This window comes from Oryzias latipes, chromosome 6 (assembly GCF_002234675.1).
Source record: "Oryzias latipes chromosome 6, ASM223467v1".
NCBI lineage: Eukaryota > Metazoa > Chordata > Actinopteri > Beloniformes > Adrianichthyidae > Oryzias > Oryzias latipes.
The window spans coordinates 6,299,231-6,321,744 of record NC_019864.2 but is presented as its reverse complement, the minus strand read 5'-3'; the positions used below and the strand labels follow the sequence as shown (position 1 = coordinate 6,321,744).

At 39.1% G+C, this 22,514-nt stretch overlaps 1 protein-coding gene across 1 annotated transcript; it reads right to left on the bottom strand.

The window, feature by feature from the left end:
• Positions 1-2,693: 2,693 nt before the first annotated feature.
• Positions 2,694-17,132, bottom strand: LOC101155682 (troponin I, fast skeletal muscle). Its single transcript, XM_004069367.3, has 7 exons — positions 16,960-17,132; positions 13,076-13,111; positions 12,703-12,739; positions 5,361-5,489; positions 5,125-5,214; positions 3,828-4,004; positions 2,694-3,532 (listed from the first exon to the last, which is right to left on the bottom strand). The coding sequence occupies exons 2-7, from the start codon at positions 13,084-13,086 to the stop codon at positions 3,452-3,454; spliced, it is 525 nt and encodes a 174-aa protein (XP_004069415.1). The 5' UTR covers positions 13,087-13,111; positions 16,960-17,132; the 3' UTR covers positions 2,694-3,451.
• Positions 17,133-22,514: the final 5,382 nt, after the last annotated feature.

The following is a 22,514-nucleotide window of genomic DNA, read 5'->3' as shown; positions in this document are numbered from 1 at the left end:
GTGTTGGACATATTTTACTGTTACAATGGGGCTTATTAATCTGCTGACACACAAGGTGGATATTTGAATCAACTCATTTTGTAATTTAGGCTCAACTTTATTCATCTTGACCTAAACATATGTTGTGTACAGGGTTCGGGTGGGAATTCGGACATAGCGATACATTGCTGACTGAATGAACAGCTTTATTTACTCACAGGCAGGAAATTTCCAAACTCTTATAAGGAAATACTTTTAAAAATACCATTTGTGTTCTAAAGCACTGCTCAAATCTTCTGGAATAGTGTAATGCAAAAGCCTGCGCTCCATCTAGAGGAAGAACATTTATATCTGTAAAATAAGCCATTTTAGAGCCTTTACACTGTTAATAAAAAAAAATTGTTCTCTGTTTGAGAAATCATGTAACACTGTATTAACAATCTCATTGTTTTTTTATTTCACTAATACATTTTACAGTATGTGAACTGTATCAGATTAATATCTTCAAAACATACAGAGATTATGAATGTATTTCTCTACAAATATGTCTACATGTGTAAATTGATTAAAATCAAGAGGATCAAAAGAGTCGTGAATTGAATCGAATGGATTCTGGAAATTATTTGTTATGCAAAGCCTTACTTCTCCGTGGAAGTAAAGTAGTAAACGTTTTGTTGTAAATTCTCAAAAATCCTCATTTTTTCAGAGTTCATTTTCATGAGGACTCACCTAAGTTTCCTTCTAGCTGTAGTTTCTGATCAGGAGAGGGACACATCTACCTCCCATCTGTGTAGAAAAAAACGAAAAACGTTTGAATCTATAGATTTACGAGGGTTGTTTTCACTTTCAAACAGCTTTAATTAAACTGCAAATGCTACTGTTGTAACTGCTCCTCGTTAACAATTCTCACCTTTGTTTTTAGCTCCATAGGTTAAAAGTCCCATCAGGCCGTTGTGATCATTGTGCACATCAAAGATGACAAACAGTTACAAAGATTACAGGGAATGTAGGTGGAATTATGCAGATGACAAAAACATGCTGATGAGAGAATAATGTTATGTTCTGTGTTTGTTCACCAGATGGCTCTCCTCCTCTGCTAACACATTTCTAATTCTGGTTTGGGTTAGTCTGAAGAGAGCAGCTGCTCTGCAAGGACATGATACAGTTGTCAGCAAAGGTCAAATATAACCCTGTCTACTCTGAGGAACGGCATACCAAATGCCGAAGAAATAGTTAAGGCAGTAGATGCTGGAGCGGAGTGACTTATGTCCCACAGAAAACATTTAACCTCTAAGTCTTTCTGACCTGAATTCCACGTCAAAAGCTGCATGAAGTATAAGTGCAAAAGAATCTGAATGAAGGTGCAGTTTACCTGATAATTACAGTGAATGCTAGAAAAACAAACGGTGTAATGTTAGAGATATTTGCTTTACAGTCAATAAAGACGCTGCCAAGCTGTGGCAAAGACTTTGAATGTCTTTAGATAGTAGTTTTTCATGCTGAAGACCACACAGGCTTTTTAAAGACAGTTTAATAGAGAAAAGAGAGAGGGCAGCCAACCTCATGCCAGCTGCATTCAAGGTCTTTAGTTTGTCTTTAGCTTTCTTTTATTAGATGAGCGTACCTTTTGACACAAATCCCATGCTCACAATTTAGTTATGAGAAAGCAAAAAAGATTTTTTTAAAGAAAACAATCATGACACAAATATAATCATTTCCTGCCAGTTTGATAAAAAACTTGCCTTGTCTGAGAGAAACTAAGAGCGAAGTTTGCATACAAAAACACTCCATGAAACAGAGCAAAATGAAAAACAACTTCAAGAGGTTTCTATTTTTTGCAAAAAACATATGCATTTATAGTTGTACCCCTTACAAAACTATTGAATTATTGTAAAATCTGAGAAAATCAATGACAATTTATGGATATTTTTTATATGTATCTTACAAGTTTTTTTAATCGTAAATAAAATTGTACATTTTAAACTTTCAATTTAAATGTCTATTGATGATTCCTCGGTAGACTAACATAGGAGTCAACACGTCTTTGATGCTCAAACTGCAGGATCACAAGATTCCAAAAGGGTTCACAGCAAATGACTTAAGATCAGAACCATGTCCCAGCCGCATGAAGTGAGTTTATGAATTTGTGAAAATTATGAGGAAGTGAACATGAGGCTCCTGCTTTACCCAAAAAGACTAAAAGAAAAGTCTACGATGCTGTTTATTAAACCCAATAAAACCATTTCGATGGTGGGACACATGGAAGAATGAAAGGTTTATGATGGGGGAGACGCAGCTGCTCTCTCATCCATGTGGCATCTCTTCATTTACAAAAGGTTAGATTGTCAGTATGGAGGTGTGCAGGTGAACAGGAGTTCTCAAATGTTGGATCAGTCTTGACATCGTTCCTTTTTTGGGTGGAAATAAAGGTTGTAAAAATGCAACCAAGTTAGAAAAGCAACCTCTAAAGTGGAGCAGAGCAGAGAGAGGTTGATAGAAGTACAATTCTAGGCTCATGAGTCAGATTTCTATTACTTAACATTTTCAGTTTTTATATTTCAGTTCATGGATCTGTTTGAATTCACTCAGTACATCATCACGAATCAAAGCAAAATGACTCATTCCTGAAAGTAATGAGTTTGAAAACGTGTGTAAACCCCAGCCATGTGTCAGTCTAAGAGAACATGTATGCTCAGGAAAAACACCACAATATATGAAGCTGAGGAAGTTGTCTTTATAGATGTTAATGCATTCCATCATAATTACAGAGGGACTGTGCCGTTCGGATGAACATGTCACAATGTTCCGTCACAGCACACCAGCTACTGTACTTACATACCAAACAAATGAAAGTTCTAGTGCAGCACTACTACTGTATCAACAATACATTTACCCGCTAAGTGATGTATGGAAGAAGGTACAAAGCAGGTCAAGAACATTTGGAGACACCTCCTCAGGTAAGAAGAGCAGCAGGGAAGTTGCATTTGCTACTGTGTTTTCAGACTATGGTAGATTGTTTGCCCAGAAACAAAAGCAAAGCTAGTGATCATTTTGTACTTATGTACAAATACATCAAAAATGGTTTTCAGGCATGCAAAAGCAGAAGGCAGCTTACATCAACCAGAAGAATAAGATTCAAAATGTGAAATGGAAAACATACAAAAGCCATCTTCCGTCAGTCTAAGTGCATTTTCTCCTGAAATGTGCAAGTACTTTCATCAATATCAAAGTACAAACTAACGTAAGAAGAAAACAGCCCATTTTACCATTTGACTTACAATGTTTTGTAACGCTCTCTTTTTAACTCTGCAAATGATCACTTCACTACAGCCTGGAATTAATACTATTTTAGGGGTTTCCACAAAACCTTCAATTGTTTGTTCTTTCATGTCACATTTTGGAGTAAAATGCTTGAGTTGCTCAGACACAACACCTGACGCAGGCCCGAGGGTCTGTTTTAAGGAGGTTCACTTTAACTGTCAAACATCTTCTTCCTGTCTGACTTGTCTTCAATGTTCTTACGCCAGTCGCCAACATCCCGCAGCTGTTTGTCCTGAAAACAAAAGATTGGGGAGTGTGAAAACAAGACAAAAAAGTACTAAGAAATGTTACAGAAAGGCTAAATACTATGTAAAACAATACAGTCATTTGTAGAATTTAGATGCAGTTATTTGGAAAACCAGATGGATTTTTTCTTAATGAATTCTCTTTGTTTTCTGTTGCTCTCTTATATAAGACTCTGCTAAATGTATCAGGTCTAACTGCCTTGTTGACCAGAGTCAGCCAAACATTACTTTAAAGAACTTTCTGGATCTTAGGCAGAAATCCAGGTTGACTAGACAGCTCACCTCTTCCTTGACCTCCTTCTTGACCTGCTTCAGATTGGCCCTCAGGTCCATGTTGACGGTGTGTTTGGAGCCCAGCAGGGCTTTTAGCATGGCGTCGGCAGACATTCGCACCTTCTTGAGCCGGGGTCTCTTAAACTTTCCCCGAAGATCCACAATCTTGATGTTAAGGTCCCTGACCTTTTCAAGGGTTCCAGACAAAACAAACTTTTTTTTAGAAAAGCAATACTTCCTAATTTAATACATATTAGACACAGTTCAAATCATAATGGGATTATGCAGAACTATGTGGTTTACATACATTATCTTGCTGCAATACTCATTTCTAAAAGGAACTTCTTAGATGGTTGCAAACTGCATTTTCATGCATTTTCACCACAGAAACTCCAGGCAGCAATTTTATCCTCCCATAAAAACCCTGCAGTTAGCCAGTCCATCACAGGGCCGTACTCTCATAACGGACAATTAATTAAAAAGCCAATATCATACAAAATCCATTTTTTGAGCTTTTAAGTGCATAATAATGTTAATTCCCCACGAAAAGAGACTCCAAAGCGGTGTTTTGATCTGTTCTTGCATTTCTGAGAATTCCTCTCTGAGCACCAGCCCCTTCCAACCCATGAAAACAAGAGGACTCTCACAAGCTGACAGACCAGTAAGAACCGCCCCCTTACAGGAAGAGTCTCCACTGCCAGCTCCGCCCCCAGCCTAACAGACACACACACAAACACACACTTTGGCCATGGAGCTAGCGGTGAACGGATAAACTCTTTTCCTTTAATGTGCACAATCTGCACATCCATCTTTGCAAAAGTTTGGATGCTGTTTGTTTTTGTCGGTGAAACACAGACACGCCACTGAGGATGATGTCATAAAATGGGTGGTACCCACAATTAGCAAAAGCCGGAGCCTCAGGGATCAGGTATGCCAGTAGAATGCCTGTAGAAAAGCCACTGAGGCATGAGGACAACATGCCAACTCCTCACAGAAAACACTCAACTAAGTCTCCTCACTATGAATTAAGAATGCTAACACCCACACCACCATGCTGCCCCCTATGAAAAGTCATCCTTCTGCACTTTAACCTGATTTTATTGTTTCCCAACAAGTTAGTAAACAGCATGCAGGGTTTTTACTAACATACTGGAAGTGCTTTAGGTAGAGGCAAAACTCTATTCTTTGAAAGATTACCATTACAAAAAACTTGGTCATCAAGATGGTAAATGATAGTTGATAGTTGTGAGCTCAAAACTGTGGGTGTAAATTTAGTTGATAAGACAGCAGGTCTCAAGGCTCTCACCTCATTAAGCACCATGTTCAGCTTAAATTCTGCACTGTATCGCTCCTCCTCACTGATGCCAATCTGCTCATGGAGTTTCTTGCAAAGTTCCTAAAGATAAAAAATATTAACCAAAGTTTGTTTTTTTTTAAACAATGAGAACTAAAAACAAGGACTAAATTACATTTTCTTTACTTGAAGACAGTTTTTTTTAAACGTATATTTACTCTGAATGATGCTGGGCACAATCTTCTTACCAAGAGCTCATCCCTGGAGTACGGCAGGTCCAGAGGAGGACACGCCTCTGCCAGGAACTTCTCCCGCTCCTGAGCCTTCGCTGTAGCTTCTGTGTCCAACAAGGTGTTTGCTACCATCAGCATACAACTCTGAGGATTGACATTTATTACAAAGTTAAAAGAGATATTGTCCCACTCTTGTCTGCATTATAGATAAATACAACCAAAGCTCTCCATGGAAAGACACCAACAAAACTCTTAATCAATGAAGTGAACAGAATTGTGAAAGTGTAATAGATTCCTATGGAGCTTTATATGTAATATGGGAAGTAAGTTAAGCAGCTGTTGCGTGTGAATCTCATTTAGCTAAGCAGTTATTCTTTTATTTGAAAGTGCTATGAAAAGTAAAGGAATATAAACATGTAGATACAATAGCCAGACATATTTATACTTCTCTATGACTATTTATATTATGAGGCAGTAAAGTGTTGGTGAGTCACCAAATGTGCAAGTTGTCCCACTGAAAAGATGAGTTTGGTCTCTATGTTCATCATGGAAACACTTCAACTGTCAGAGACAGCATGTAAAATAGAAGATTTCAGGAAATCACATAGTAGAATTGAATCGGTTAATTCAAAAGGGGCCCAAGTTCACAACTTTTCAAAATAGAAATATTATATGTTCTATGGTCTTCTAGGGAAAACCTATCTGATTATGTGCAAAAAGTCCCAAGTCCGTTTATAATGTATTGACTATGCTTGACATTTAAAATGCATTAAGTGCAAAATTCCTGGACTTGGGCCTCTCTTGCATGGGTTTTGCTTTATCCCATAGATGGCAGCACTAGTTATCTAATATGGCAGCGCCCCTGTTTAATTCAAGAAGGGCCCAAGTCCAGAGACTTTGGTTTGCTAGTCCTCTGAAATTATAAAAGTGAGGTGCTTCACATTATTGCATTTGTAAGCTATGAACTGGTGCTAAATCTGGGTAAAGTGTTAAGTGGTATGAAGGGCGCCACTAAAATCCTCCTACCCCCCCCCCCACACACACACACAAACACAATTTGAGGATGTCCTTTTCTGTGCCCTACTTTTATTTACTCATTTTACACACAAAAGCATGCATGAATTTTCTAGACTCGTATTACAGGGGGGGTCAAAGTCCAATTTCCAAATCTGCTACCCGTGCCCCATGCAAAGTACAACCCCGGTTTGTTGAGAACAACATTCACATTAGCGAACAATCATATCTGTCTGTTTATTTTTAACACACCCACCACCAGCAAAACAGCATTAACCTCACTTCTGCTCACGGCTCCGTCACTTATGTTGAGCGATTCAACACACCCAAGATTCCCCACTTCCCATGGGTCTTAAAAGCTGAAGGCGGGGCTAACCCCCAGATCGCCACAATGTATTGATTTGCTATAAGAGCAGTGCTATTTTTGGAGCATTCCCGTTAAATGATATTTACCCTTCCAATCATTTTTTACATTCTCGCTTTAACTGGGAGATTGATCTTTGTGTCTATTGTGGAAATGATGTGCAAACTGTGGAAAATCTTTTTTCTTTGAATGATTTCATGTGAAAGAGTTTTGGTCTTCTTTTCATAATTGGCTCGAATCCAAAAAAATCATCATTAACCCTTTAAATTGGAATACAATTAAAATTCGATTACAATTAATTCACATCTGGACTTTCTGATTAATGCACTGATTGTAATTTCAAAGCATTTTATTAATTCTTGTAAATGTTTAAATGTGAAACCTCACATTAATGGATTACTCAACCGTCTCAACCTATCCTCTAAATCTTTACATTACATGAATCATAAGAATGCCCAGACATGGTGTAATTTATTTGATCCATTTAAACTTTTGTTGTAGACCCTTATTTTTATGGATTATTTTTTTAATTTATATTTGTTTTCATATTTTTTTTGTCTACATTTATCTCAGAATTGATATTGTTGTCATTGACAGACATGCCGTGATTGTTTGTTGATTATTTGCTTCAATAAAAAAAAAGAAAAAAAATTGGTGTATTCCCTGCGGGCGCCACAAGGGGTGCCCGCGGACGCATGTGCGCCCGCGGGCACAGGGTGGTGACCCCTGTTTTCAAAGTCCCACTCCAATCATCTTAGGTCTTAAGAAGGTTTGCACTGTAGCTGCTATTTAGTCCATTCTTCCATGCTGATCTCCTATGATGTTTTAGGCTTCTCCACTGGAATAAGGTCCAAAGACTGGATAGAACACTCCAGAACCTTGACATAATTTTTAAGTAACAACTCTTTTGTTGCTAGGGTGATTTGTTTTGGATCACTGTCCTGCTGGAAGATCCATGGAATGATGGAAGGAGGTTTTTCACCAAAATGTCTATCTGGGTGAAGGACTATCACACAGGAAACCTGGGATAGATTCCCAGGAATCTTTTTTGTAATGAGCCAAAAAAAATCCTGTGTGAGTCCTTTGGCAAGAGCTTTTGTACTGCTGCCTATCGAGGTCTCCCTGTCCCTTGAAAATGCAGGATTGTGTCAGGAAGAGTATCCGGCATGGAAACTGTCTGCCCAACCACTTGTGCGAATCAGTGAAAGCTGATTCGTTGTGGCTACCCCTAATGGAAAAAGCCGAAAGGTGAAAACCAACAGCATGGATCCATTCATCCTACAAACACAGCCCCAATGCATGTCGTCTCCACCTCAGTGCTTCAGAGTGGGTTTGGTGTTGTTTGGATGAAACTCAGCATTCTTCCTCTCAAAACACAGCAAGTGGTGTTCATACCAATGAGTTCCACTTTTATCACATCACCACTTGACTTAGACGGGTCTAGAAATGTGCTGGCTAAAGCAGGGGGACCATTGGAGCTCTGCTGGATTTGAAAGACGTCATGTGTTACTATAGACTCCTCCACTCAGGTCATGTGCCCTGTTGTCTGCCATTTTTAGAGTCAAATATACATTCTTCCTAACTGTTTCTTTACTGTTCTCCAGATCATTTGTACTCCACCAGGTGAGATCTTTCATGGAGCTCCCGGAGGAAGGAAATCCAAACTTCTTGTTTATGATAGATAAGTTTATCCCAGTCTGGTTCAGGTCTACAGTTTTCTCCCTGGTGTCCTTTGACAGCTCGTTGGCCATGGCCACAGTGGAGAGGTTGCAGTCTGACTGTTTAAGGGTGTGGACAGGTGTCTTTATACAGATAACCAGTTCAAACAGGTGACAATAATACAGGCAAAGATTAGAATGGAATAGAATAGAATCGAATAGAATAGAATTAATTGAATAGAATAAAATAGAACAACTACAACACTTTTCATAGAAAGAAATCCCAAAGTGCTTTACAAAAAGATGGCATAAAATCAAACTAAAGCACAGAGATAATAGAATCCAATAAAAGTCTAACTAAAAGTTAAAGCATAATACAACAATAAAACAAAATTGAACCAAAGAGCTCTCCTTATTAAAAAAAAAAAGTCTTTTTAAAACACTCAACGGAGTCCATCTGACACAGCAACAATGGGAGGAACTTCCAAAGAAGATGAGTGACTGCTTGAAAGGAGAGATCGCTGCAGGCTTAAAGTGGCTTTTTAGAATTTTTAGAGATGTCGGTTTGAAACCCTCAAGGATGGGGACAAAAAGTATGGAATTACACAGTCAGAGACGTACATTGGGGTCTAACCAGGCTTGATAAACTAAAAGTTCAATTTTAAAATGATTTGAAAATTTAATAGGCAATTACAGCTGGGCAATGTCGCCAAAAAAATACAATCTCAAATTTTTTCATTCCAAATTCGATTTTAATCGATTTTTTTCTCCATGCTTTTTCTTTCTTTAACAAAAATGACAAATGATAAAATATATTTAACCAAGACTATTTTATTTTAACGTCTCCTTTGGAAATTGTCTCGAACACAAAGATCAACTAAATACAAACTGTAAAAATGTTTGCAGAACAATGCAGCAGATGTTTTGTGAGCTACCGCTAGCTTGAGCCTCCCATAAAGAGAAATACTAGAACAACTCTGCAGAGCATTTCTGGCAGCAACAGCCTTGAAACTGATTTTGCTGTTTGTGGTTTGATGCTCCAAGTTTGAAGTTACAACCCCACAGAAACCAAAATTTTATTTTTGACTCACCAACAAGTTGACTGGTTGATAAAAAATCTACCAACCAAATGATTCCATTATTTTACAAAGAAAAACTGTAGGTGTTGTTTTAAAAAATGACATGAGGCTAAAGGAAAACGGAGAGGAAGTCACAACATAACAACATCAGATTTAAACAACTACTCCTGTATTCATTTCTAATCAATCTTTTCTCTCTGCTTTTGCCGTTTTTTTACGCCATCTATGAAATGTTTGATTTGCAATCCCAAATGAGTCGTTTCTGTTTTCCTGCTGAAAAAAGCCCCCATGAGAAGAGGGGTTTCAGGCCGTCACCTGTGGTCTGAACCAGCTGGAAAGATTCAAACCTGCTGAGAAAACAAGGACAGATTTACTAAAGGGCAGCAGACTGACAGGAAAGCACTGTCTCCAAATCAACCCTTTTATTACACTTTATGTTGCTGCTGTAAGTCCAGCAGGTTGACCCTCACGTTCTTTCTGGATCCTGGTACAAATCCTCAAATGTTCTTAAACTGAAGCTACACGATTTAGGAACCACTAGAGAATAGAAGGATAGAGGAGGTTCTTAAAGAAGAAGTCACAGGTCTTTGTAAGAGTAGCATTCTTTTTTGTTTTAGCAACTTATTTTCAGGCCATTTTATTAATAATCATAGTTTATGATACAAATACATTTTTTAAACCATACAGAGTGATGTCTTGGATTCCTTTCTACCTTGTCTGTGACAGTTGAAGCAATTATATGATGAACATTACATTAAATTAGTTTTTTAAGTAGGACAACTTGTAAAATCAAGTACAAGGACAAGTACATCTTAGCCCCGCTTTATCTCCCTATTTATTTATATTCCACACATACACAAACATACTCAAAAGTTTAATTTTAATTCACAAAATGTATCAGATGCGCACTATTCCTTTTTTTAATCTGAGATGCTAATGTAGCTGAGTTATACACTCTGAAGCTTCCAGGAAAACAAATAAAGTAGATTAAAGTTCACAGTGAGGATAGTGTACTTACCAAATGTATTATGGACTTCTCTCTAAACATTGTCATTAGAGGCAAATGCTGTTGGATGTTAGGCAGACTATTGTGGCACAGAAATAAGAATGGTTTCTTTTAGAACCAGGATTGTGAATGTTAAAACAGACAGAGCTGTTTGTCAGGTATTATTGTCCGTCACCAAAATGTTTATTTCCAGGTGTGACACAACTTGACGATTGAACTTCTGATTTCCGGTTCCGGGTTACAACGGAGGCGTGGGAGCCCACGGCGGCTCTACAACTATCTTCAAATGACTTAAAAAGTTGATTTTCTCCAAAAAAGAGAGCTGACCATGGCCCCCAAGAAAACCCAGGAATAAGAAGACCTTAAAAAGATTCTTGATGAAATCAAAGCTACGCTGTATCCCTTTATGGAACAAGTGAATGCTAAGCTAGCTCCACTGATTGAACTGATGGAAGAGTTCCGAAGATTTCGGGCTCAAAACGAGCAACGAAAAAACCGGGTCGACATTCTGGAGAAAAGACTGGACGATGTGGAACAACAAGTAAGGATGAATAATGTCATTCTCACTGGAGTACCGATCAAACCTCGGGCAAGTGCAGCTGGAGCTAGCACTGCCAATGCTAATAGCGCTAGCATCGCTAGCAGTTCTGAAACGGAGAACGGTGGAGAGTCTCTGGTACACCAAATGGAATCATTTCTCACGTCTAAAGGGATTTCCCTGGATCTAAATACAATGGAGACCTGCCACCCGCTCCCCAGGAGAAAGGAGACGGATAAACCAGCGATCCTCATCAGGTTTGTGAATCAAAAACACAAGCTAGCTCTGATTAATCAAAAGAAGAATCTGAAAGGTTCTGCTGTTTATCTGAACGACCATCTGACCAGAAGGAATGCTGAAATCACTAAACACGCCAGGCTTCTCAGGAAGCAGAAGCAGATTGAGAACACTTGGGTTAAAGGCTGCAGGATTTACGTCAAACCACTCTGTCCAACGGACCGGTCCAAGGTTCTGGTTGTGAACACCATGAAGGACTTTGAGAAGTGTTTGATCACGGACGTCTGAACCAACATGCAGTAGTAAATCAAAGAGTCAAATAATTTCAAGAAATATGACACCTTGATTCATCGCTTTCTCCGAATGTCTAACGTCACCTGATTCTCAGCAGAAAGTTTTGACCTGCAGACAACTTGACCTCAACTTTCACCGTCGCTGATATCAGCTGAAGAAGGATATGGACCTGAATCTAATGTCTGCAGACGTAACATCAAAAGAACTATAAACTCTGTTTGTACCCAGAAGAACGGCTGACAATCAGCAGAAGAAGAAATGCCAACCTTGGACAATCGACAGATTATGGACCCTTTTTTATTTCCCTTTACAGCTTTACTTTATTATAGAAAATTAAAAAAAAACATTAAAAAAATAGTAAAACAAATGATTAATCAATTATTGAAAATGGTTAAATTGATTGACTTTTAATGATATTACTTCACTTGCTCCAAAAAAAATTGATAAATTGATTGAAAAATCTTTCCTAATGTGACATAATTTTGCACATGTTTTTATGTTTTGATACTTTATGAAATTTTGCTATGAAAATCTCTGAAACAGTGTTGTGTATTTTACTGATATAGTATTGTTTTAATCATATGAATGACTTTTATAAGTAACATAATCTGCATATATTCTAGATAACTGATCTGCATTTGCAATTTTGATTTCTGAAATAGTTATTTTTACATAATAATTAAATAATTCATCTTTGTCATGTGCTTTATTGATACTTTACGATTCTTAATTCTGTCTGATAAAAGCTAGGAACCGGATATTGATAAAGCCACACACTCACACTTATGGTTACAGTAGAACAGGGGTGGGATTATATAAATTTGCTTCCTTCCACTCCCTTTCAAGCAATATTTATTAATATTTCTAATTATCCTAAGTTTGATTAGTTACTTTATGAATGTATAACTGATGATTGTATTGCTTTTGTGTATCATTTCTATTTGATTGCTTGAAATAAACCATTTCAAATCAAAACTTCACAGGGGTACACCACACTCACAAGGCTAGATCAAATAGCTCAGTGACTCACATTGATGACAGTTTTTAAAAATTTCTTATCAATTCTTCAAGTTTACTAGGATTTATCTACCACAGGGAAACAATGCAATGCAAAAAATGAGCATAGATTTCATTTAAAAGGGATTAAGTGAGAATGAAAACTCTCACCTTCAGGGTGTGCTTTCTCCTTGCTGAGAGCCTTTTCCTGCAAACAGAAACACAAAACCAAGACAAAACAGTGTCAGACTATGTGGATTAAACAATAGAATATTTGCTCATAATAGAGATTCTTTTGAATTTGAATTTAAAATAGATCTGCAACAATAACAAGTCAAAAGCTTTTTCAAGACACACGTTCATTTAATGCATGGGATAACATGCCAAGTAACAAAATGTCCATTTTAAAAAGGTTGTTTGAACAGAAAGATGGTGGGTAAACGGCCTGTTAAAGAAAAGTTTTGTTTTTAGAAAAGAACACCAAATAGGTTTTCTTCCATAACCAGAACTTTACCATCTACTTGAGATTAGTAGTTTTACTCACTCAGTGGCCATGTTTGCTGCAGGATGCTGATGAGATCTGTCCAAAAGACACAGCAAAAAACAAAAGTAGTTCTTCTTTTGATTAGCAGTAAAAACTGGTGCTGTAATGCACCTGTAATGTACCTGTTACATCACTAATACTGCATTCACACTGGGCTTGATTCGCGTGTCAAATTTGTGTCTACCGACTCTCTTTTGACGCCACTTAAATTTACTGCTCGACAGCTTGACACCCTGGCGCCACGGAGCGACCGCCAACGGTTTTCTGGACTTCATCCGTTGCCACATAATGGAAAGCATGAATGATGATGAGCAAGTAGGTTGGGTTTGTATGTTTTGGGGAGTTCTACAGAGGCGCGGCAGGTACGTCGTCCTGTCCGGGTTACGGCCAATTTAAATGTTACTTCTGTCTCTCTGTGGCCCCGTTTGAGCATTAACCCGCTGAGGTCAAATCAAAATATTACTGGAGGATCTTGTATTATTCTCTTGATGAAAATAAGTTACACATGGAGCTCTCTCAGGCCAGCATAGCTGCTCAGGGCCTGACTGTTGGACCCTGAGCAGTGACGCTTGCTCGATCCTCTTCCTTTGCTCGCTATACGCTGAGTTGTCACTGTTACTTTTGAGCAAAGGTGGGACAGGTCGCCAGCCTGTCACCTGCTGACAGGCTACGTGTCCAGGGTATATTCCACCTTCACCTAACAGTAACCGGGACAGCCTCTGGCAGCCCCGAAGCCCAGGTGGGTTAAGAAAATGAATGGAAGATTAGGATGAAAATCCTTGCATTGAGCGGCCAAATTGGATTAAACCCTTTGATCAAGACACTGAAAACTGAGTCCCTGATTGGTTGACGCACCGCCTCAACCTCACTACGCCGTGCCCGATGCCCAAATCACGCTGCAGGACTTCATATTGCGTCTATATGTTGACAGATGACTTCTTCTTTCCTTTGCGCATTGGGTCTTCTAGTTCGGCATCTAATGCCAATAGAATTCTCAACTGTAAAACATTCTTTCAGCATGGATTACCAGCAGAGTTGGGTGGGGGGGCTGCACGTTGGAACTTGCAATTTCCCCATCTGTGGGTTTTCTCCAAGCAGCCCTGTTTCCTCTAAAAACACGCTTCATTGGGAAATTGGTCTTTCTAAATTGTCCCTAGTGTTCATGTGTGAGTGTGTGGCCATGCAATGGACTGGCAACCTGTCCGGGGTGTACCTGCCTTCACCCAACCATGACTGGGTTGGTTGGTTCTGAAGATGGATGGATGGAATTCCAGCGGAGGTTACGATTCTTCTTCTTCTTCTTCTTATTATTATATCTTTTACATGCATGATTACAGTCGGTCCAGACTCAAGTGGACTGGGACTACACCAAGACTTGAAACTACAACCTGCCGATTACAAGCACAGCAGAGTGCACCTTGGGCCACAGCCCAGAGGGAGTGGGGACAGACAGGTCTTCTGGTTACTCAATGCTGTGGTCCTCACTGGGTGTATTAATATCGATATTTATGCAACAATTTTTATACTAATACAATGCTAATACCATCATTCTTGAAGACCACAAATGCCTTTCGGTAACTTACCACCTTAAGAATTCTGGCAAGAAAATGTATAAAACATGATTTACAAAAACTTGTTGTTGTTTCTCTTTTGGCTTTTCCCATCAGGGGTCGCCACAGCGAACGAGTCGCATGGTAAACTTGGCAATGTTTTACGCCGGATGCCCTTCCTGACGCAACCCTCTCAAAGCAACCGGGCTTATATTTACAAAAACTTGGAGGATCTATAAATTGAAAAGTCAAATGTCTTTTTTCTGTTGCAGTGGTGACAGATATAATTTATTTAAAGCCATTCCATTTTCTGGAGTGAGCCTGAGTAGGTGCACTTTGATGCACTCAATATAGTAAGATATACACATACAGTAAGAGGCCAGTAACACAAACTATCTGCTCTCCGGAGAATAAGACATTAAAAATCTCTTATTTTTGGCCAGCTAATCCAGTAGCTTCTGGAATATGTTTACACATTATTACAAATGTTTTCTTTTTTTACTTTTGTCTTCAGATGTAAATTATATTTAATCGATATTTACCTGCTTAATACAATCGGTTTGTATGCAAAAAACAAAATGTAAAAACTGTAGAGAATGGAAACACTGAGCTGAGTCAACCCTAACCCTTCAGCATATCCTCAGTTGTCCTTTCAGCCCAGCAAAGTTACTGCCGGAGCTGACTGCTGTGTTTAGAAGGACTTGGACTACATTTCCCAGGAAGTGGCTTGTCGGTAAGGCAGATATCCCCAGAAACAAGCCCCAAAGTTACGTAGCTCTGATTCAAAGGAATAAGAGTTAGACAGACAGGACGGTTTATCCGAAATCAAATCTTGGACTTCAGAAAACACAACAGCATGTGTCTCTAGCGGTTACATAATAGCTGCTGAGTTAAAATTAGGCTCAAACTTTTTTCCGAGCAGGTGTTTGTTAGCTTCAGGATTGTCTCTGAGGAAAAGATAACAGCCGCTGTAACTGAATATTGCAGGAAATCCCTCAGACAGCCAAGACACGAGAGCATGTCACAGAAATAACCTGGCACCAGGCTGATCTCTGAAAGTCCTGCTGTTCCATCTGCTTTAAACAAAGAAACAAACACAAGACCAGAAACACTCTAGACCACGAAACTTTGTGGTCAAACCTTACATTCACATGTTTTGTTGTTCGAAAAGAAAAGCAGAGCGTTATTGCTTTCTGAAATGTGTGGGTACATCCAAAATCTGAATGTGCTATTTTGTCACAAATAATCTATAGGTTCACAAAGCAAAGCAGAAGGATGTTTTCATCACAGAATTGGACAGTAAAATGGACCGACCACGGATCCTAATCATTAAACAGCTGAGGAGATATTGGTTTGAGGGATTAAGGACCTGAGGTGAGGCCAGTACTCCCTCTTCCCTGGTGCTGACAGATGGATAAACCCCGGTTACATTGCTTTTCAGATTTATGTCCTGTTGTGGTGTTGCCTGCACTTCTCCCTGTCATCAGACAGTCCATCACCCACCTGCTCCAGCATCACACTGTGGAGATGTTTTTAGAAAACTCCGCATTTGGAGTAGAAATTCCTTTGTAGATTAAAATAAAAGACATTACAGTGGAAGTAGGAACCAAAGACTTTAAAACGTACCTTCAACAACATCTGCCTTCATTCACAAATAAAAAAAAATCTACAGGCCATTAACCCTTGTGCTATTTTAGATGACCCCCCCCCCCCCCCTTCCATTGATAACAGCATATTTCTGCTCTTTCATCTCAGGCTCAAAGAAGTGAACTCCAATTTTTTTTGTCCCTTTAACCCTTGTGCTATCTTAGATGACCCCACCCTTACATTGACATGTTGTCCCTACCATGACAAAGGTGGATAAAGGTGGAAAGATTTCATGTAATCCATGGACACCAGTGAAGATCACAAATCATTGAAGAAAAAAGGTTCAGTGCATGTGTCTAGTGGGTCTAGATGACCCAACTCCCAATGTTAAAGTGCCTAGAATAGCACAAGGGTTATAGACCAGCAACTGAAGTCAAATTCAACAGTGATGACTGTTGTGTTAGCAGTGTTTAGAAACCTTACAAAGTTAATTGACAATGTGATACATCAACCTAGTGTGCAGCAAGAGCAGTTGCTCATTGTCTCCATCTTCAAAAAACCACGACAAATATGTAGAAAAACCATCTGCAGCTGTCCAGAGAACCATCTCTTCTTGAACAAACATGTTCAAGCAGCTGTCTGAAGAAACAAATCCACTTTTGTCTGGAGTTAAACAAGCAACCCTCAGACAAAGCCACCACCAAGCAGAGCCCTGCAACACCAGAGTGACAGAAAAAGAGCTCTTACCTCAGCGGGAAGAGTCGTCAGTCAGACTTTAGCCGAGTCCTGAGCTAAAGAAGTGTTAAGAAGGTATATATTGCAATCAGACATAGTCCTCCAAATCCTCCACCTTCTCTTTATGGAAGTGAACTACTGGACAAACCAATGAGCTGGCAAGGTCATGAAATACAGTCCAGTGTCATCTGCCCCCTTCCTCGGTTGTCTCATTATAAATAACCCACCCTGTAACATTGTTAGCAGCATTCTCTTTGCCATCAGTCCTCAAACAAGCAAAAGTCTTGACGTCAAACACTCTTTGTGGCACTAATGTACTATACAATTGAAAAAACGCCCGCCTCAAAGTGGTGCAAACAGTTTTTCTCACGTTTCATCATAACTTGTTCCTTTTATTTTGTATAAAAATTCTTTCTTCATTAATATTTTTAGTATTGATGCACTTTTGCCACACGGTGGTTCTTTGTTTACATTAAAAGACTCACTCCATTGAAAATGCTGTTTTTGTGTTTTTAACATGTTTTTGTTGCATTTTTCTCATGATGGAGGACATAAATAAAGAAAATTAAATTCAATCAAATTGCATTTCTTTTCTTTTTTTTAAATTAAAGTTGTTGTGTATCAGGCGTAGCGGATGACCCAGGCCTGGATGTTCACTCTTGTGGCGTCCCGCTTCCAGACTAAAGTTTAAAAAATAATCCTGTCCAATCCCGCTCTGGCTCCGACTCCCGTCCCACTCTCGTTTAAAACGATCCCTTATATTTTTGGCCTTATTATTATTCAAGATTATTATTCTTGAACTCTCATGATTTCTTTTTATCCCAGCTCTCTGAACTTAACTGAAGAGCCTTGTTATCCTTACTCTTTGCTGGAGGTCATTTTTTTTCTGTCATCTGACACACCCTGGGTTGTGAATCTCTCCATCGCTGCACTTTAGATTTTAGCAGGTAAACTGGGACTAGGAACACTCATGTCTTCTGGCCGAAATTTCTTATTAAAAAAATGAGAAGTACCGGTCAAAGATATTTTTTACCGGCCAAATTACTACCTACGGAGCCTGTGTCCTAACATTGAAAATTTAAAATATATCTCATTTAATTAATATCATCTTAAATTTAGGCTGGCTGCTTCGCCATACTACTTAGCTCGTGTGAGCAATATCCCAAGGTGCACCTCAACCAATCACCGTGTCCCTGTAACTGAAGTGTAACAACAAGACCAATGATTGGCTGTTCGAAATGCACTTGGGTATACGTGATGCATGAAGGGAAATTGCTCACAGCCATGTTTGTAATGCTAGGAGCTAAGTCCGGTAGGCAAAGCAGCCAGCCTAATCCTATGATATTTTTCTGATTTTCATCGAGACAACAATAGATCGATCATTCTTGCTTTTATTTTTACCCCTATTGAATGCTCATAGAGACACAGAAGAAAGCGGCTTTTGCAGCAACATGACCGGAGAGCATACCACCAGGATGTGAATGAACGTGATTACCGATGCTTTTGTGCTTTTTAGAATAAATAAATCTGTTCTCTAAACATCCTCCGTGTCTTCAATGCAATGTAATGAGACACACACAGACAGAAATGTGAAGGTATCTGCTGTAAATCTATGACGTGAATAACAGGATAAATGATCGGCTGGTTAGTTAGCATGTAGCCTACTAGCCTTCAGATGTAAAGCGACTGCTAAAGAGTATGTTAATAAAAGACAAGTGCTGAATATTTTTATTCCTTTTTGACCCTAAACTACAATATCAGCTGTTTGTCTGTCTACCGGCCAGCCTGCTGCCCGAATGCCGGAATGACAAGCAAAATAGCTCTGCGGCAGAGCTAGTAGGAGCTATGTCCGGTGAATCCTATGGCAAAGCAGCAAGCCTAGGTATCATAAATCTTATGATGCTTTTCTTATATTCATTGAGACAATAATAAATTGATCATTCTTGTTTTTTTTTCCTTTCTTGAGTGAATGTGGGTCACAGAGACATGGAAGTTACCGCTGAAAGCGGCTTTTGTGGCCGGACGGAGACCACATCCGTGTTTATGAATGACTTATGACGTGAATAATTATTGTGTTCGCACAAATTTATTATTTCGTTCGCTCGAGTTAATCATTTCGAGGGAACGAAATAGTATTTCAAGGGAGTGCAATATTATCTTGTGGGAACGGAATAGTATTTCGTGCGAACAAGATATTATTCAGTGGGAACGAGATATATTTTAATTTTTTAATGCCAGGACACGGGCTCCGTAATGACCCTATTTTACATAGAAAAACCATAGGCATTTCATTTATGATCATATGTTGACTGCAAATAGAGAGGAAGTCACAACAGAAATACATCAGATAAAAACAAATTTATTGTTTTTTGGGTTTTTTGTGCCTTTTTTGTCCTTAAAAACATTTTCTTTTTTCCTTTTTTTTTTAACTTGTCCTGTCCAACAGCTGGGCAGACAGATGACAGCTGAAGGCCTCTTGTTTGGACATATTTTTACTTTATGAATCTTCTGACCAGAGGTATGTCTGAATAAACCCCTTTTTTAATCGAGGCCAAATTTTATTCATTTCAATCATATTTGAAATTCTTTTGTGTTGGACCGGACAGAAAAGGAAAGAAGGGAAGAAGAGAGAGGGATGTTAGAAAGAGGGGGATAGGAGGCAGTGTTGCCAGATCTGAGCGACAGTTTCCAGCCCAAACTCATCGTAAAACCCGCCCACCTCAATAAAAACAAGCCCAAATCTCAACCTAGCAAAAACCTAATGTTGAACGTAAAAGTATAGCCATAGCCTAATAAAAAATGACGCAATAATAATAAATTATTATATAATAAGTCTGTTATAATACATTTTTTTATAAAATAAGTACAGAAAATCCAGTTATAGGTTTCTCGTATCGTGTACTCTAGATGGCTTTTGATGGCGCCCCCCTCTTTCTGCCACTGCCAGTTGCTGGACCACAGCGTATGTCAATCAGCGGTGGGCTGGTGACTGGTGGATTAGAGGGGGCGGGGCCTACCTGGGTGCGCGTTGGCTGAACGTTCTACTCCGGCTGAGTGTATAAGCAGGCTGCGCTATTTTTGTTCGAGCTGTAACCATTCTGACAAGGTTAATAAAAGCCAATAAAAGCCCTGCATCATCTCCATCTTTTGGAAATGAACCCAAACGGCAGAATACGGTTCTGACTCTGCAGAGGCTCTGGGAGTTTTAAAACAGCGTCAATTATTCGCTGATTTTTGTTATTCGCGGGGGGGGGGACTAAACAGGGGGATTACTGTAATGTTTCATATATTCACAATGCTTTTTTTACGCTATATATTAATTAGTATACTTTTACTTAATATTTTAAATAATAAGAAAAATAATAATAATGACAATAAAACCGCTAAATATTTTGAAAAGCAGCCCAAATTTTATAGACCCGCCCAATGCCAATTTTACCCGCCCAACATAACCAAAAGAAGCCCAATTGGGCGGAAACCCGCCCAATCTGGCAACACTGATAGGAGGGTGATCATAGGAGGGGGGAGGGGGGCTACTGGATGTTTATCATTACGGTAAGGTTCAGATGTAGTACAAATCTCAAAGGGGCGGGGCCTGTCCACACACTCAAATGTTATAAACACACCTGTTAACTGCAAAAATGTCCACATGTCAACATGTACACAATACAGATAGTGTTCACACATGCATACTTATGCCTTCAAGCCAACTAGTGTGAGATATTTCATTCAATCATGCAAACTATTAGTGCAAAGGTGAGCTCTTAAAAACTTTTTCTATGTAGCTCCTAAATTAATTCCCGATCAAGGTCTCTTTTCTCCACTTTTGGTGTTTCCCACCATCAATGAAGTGTTGAATTTTCTTTCACAAATGACCTTTTTCTGCTTTCTTTAGTACAGCAGCACAACGGTGTGCTGGTCAAAGGAGAGCTTTTCTCATAGTTAAGGCTGATTATTTTTAAAGTGTATTTAAAATATTAAAATGAAACAAAATATTTTTGAATGTTCCAGCAGATATATTAAACTATATTAAATTACCTCATTAAAATCCTGATCTTCCCATGTCACTGATATCTCTATATACAGCCAACAGCCCCCAAACATGCATCCAACCATGTTGCCATAAGGGACATAACAGGTTTAGAAAATGAATGGATGGATGAGGGCAAATCTACTGAAACTAAGAGAAAAAAAATGCCTAAAAATAGTGTAGCAATCACCAAATCAGTATGGAGTACTCCCTTAAATGCCATTTTCCCCTTATTTGCAGAGTTGTGCACAAAGTATGACTTTGTTCATGCTGTAGCTGAACAGGAAATACACAGAATACAGAGAGATTGAGTGTATGTATGATTAAATTGATTAGAATTATAAAACAGATTAGTGGAGACATATTTTTTCATCATAAGTATTCATGATGGCGGGAGCCAGTTTAGCTCGTGCTGGTTTGCGGCGCCTTCCGTCCGTGAAACCCGGGCTCGACTCCAGGCTCCTCCCCGTTCCCCTCCCCACCTCCGCCGGCCCCAAGCCCAGCCCGAGAAGGCTGCGTCAGGAAGGGCATCCGGCGTAAAACATTGCCAAATTTAACATGCGACTCGTTCGCTGTGGCGACCCCTGATGGGAGAAGCCGAAAGTGGAAATCAAAAATATTCATGATGGCAGGTGAGGAGGATGAAAGGTGAAGCACCAAAATACAGACACATCCACACCGACACATGCATAATAAAAACCTTTAAAGCAGTAAATGTAAAAAAAAAAAGAAATGAGCAAAAATTGAAGAAGGACTGAGCAGCTTTGAGGAGCTGATCTGGTTCTTTCTGTATTGATCTGCCCGGTTCTGGAGAAGATTCTCTCAGGTGTCTAAACAGGTTGGTTGTGGAGCTGCTTTCAAATGGAACTATTTTCCTGCAGACTCTACAATGCAGGCTCTTTGATGAACTTTTATTATCAATAAAAGTCAAATGGTCCCATATTTTGCTTCTTCTCCCAGTACTGTCACTCATTTTCTTCACTTTACATTTTGTGTTGTGTTGTTTCTCCATCATCGCGCTCTCTCTGTCTCTCTGTTATACTCAGTTCATGTCAAACATCCCCCGCCCCAGTTTCATTCGCGACCGACACATCAGTTGTGGAGATGACCATGGTCACAGTTGTTGTATTTCCAAAGCCAATATTAATATGCAACATATATGCCAAATCAAATAGTTGTCAGATAAATCCAGATAAAATGACAGCTACACACCTTTGATCAAACATTTAATAAAAAGGCAAACATGGCGTCATCTGTTATTCTCCAATTTGATTGGTTACATTGTTGGCTCAAACCAACATGGACCTTGATTGGATGCTGTGCCGAAGATACAGACACATACAGAGACAGAGACCACGAAGGGGTTGATTTCAACATAGGTCTATATCTTGGGGAAAATAGCAAGTCTTTCCGAGTCAGAGGGGAATAGTCTGCTCCGATCAGACTTATTCGGATCAAAATTTCTTTCCGATCGAGATAGGTGGATCCGATCGTGGTGCATCTAAACAGTTTATTCTGATTGCTCCAGCTAGACTCG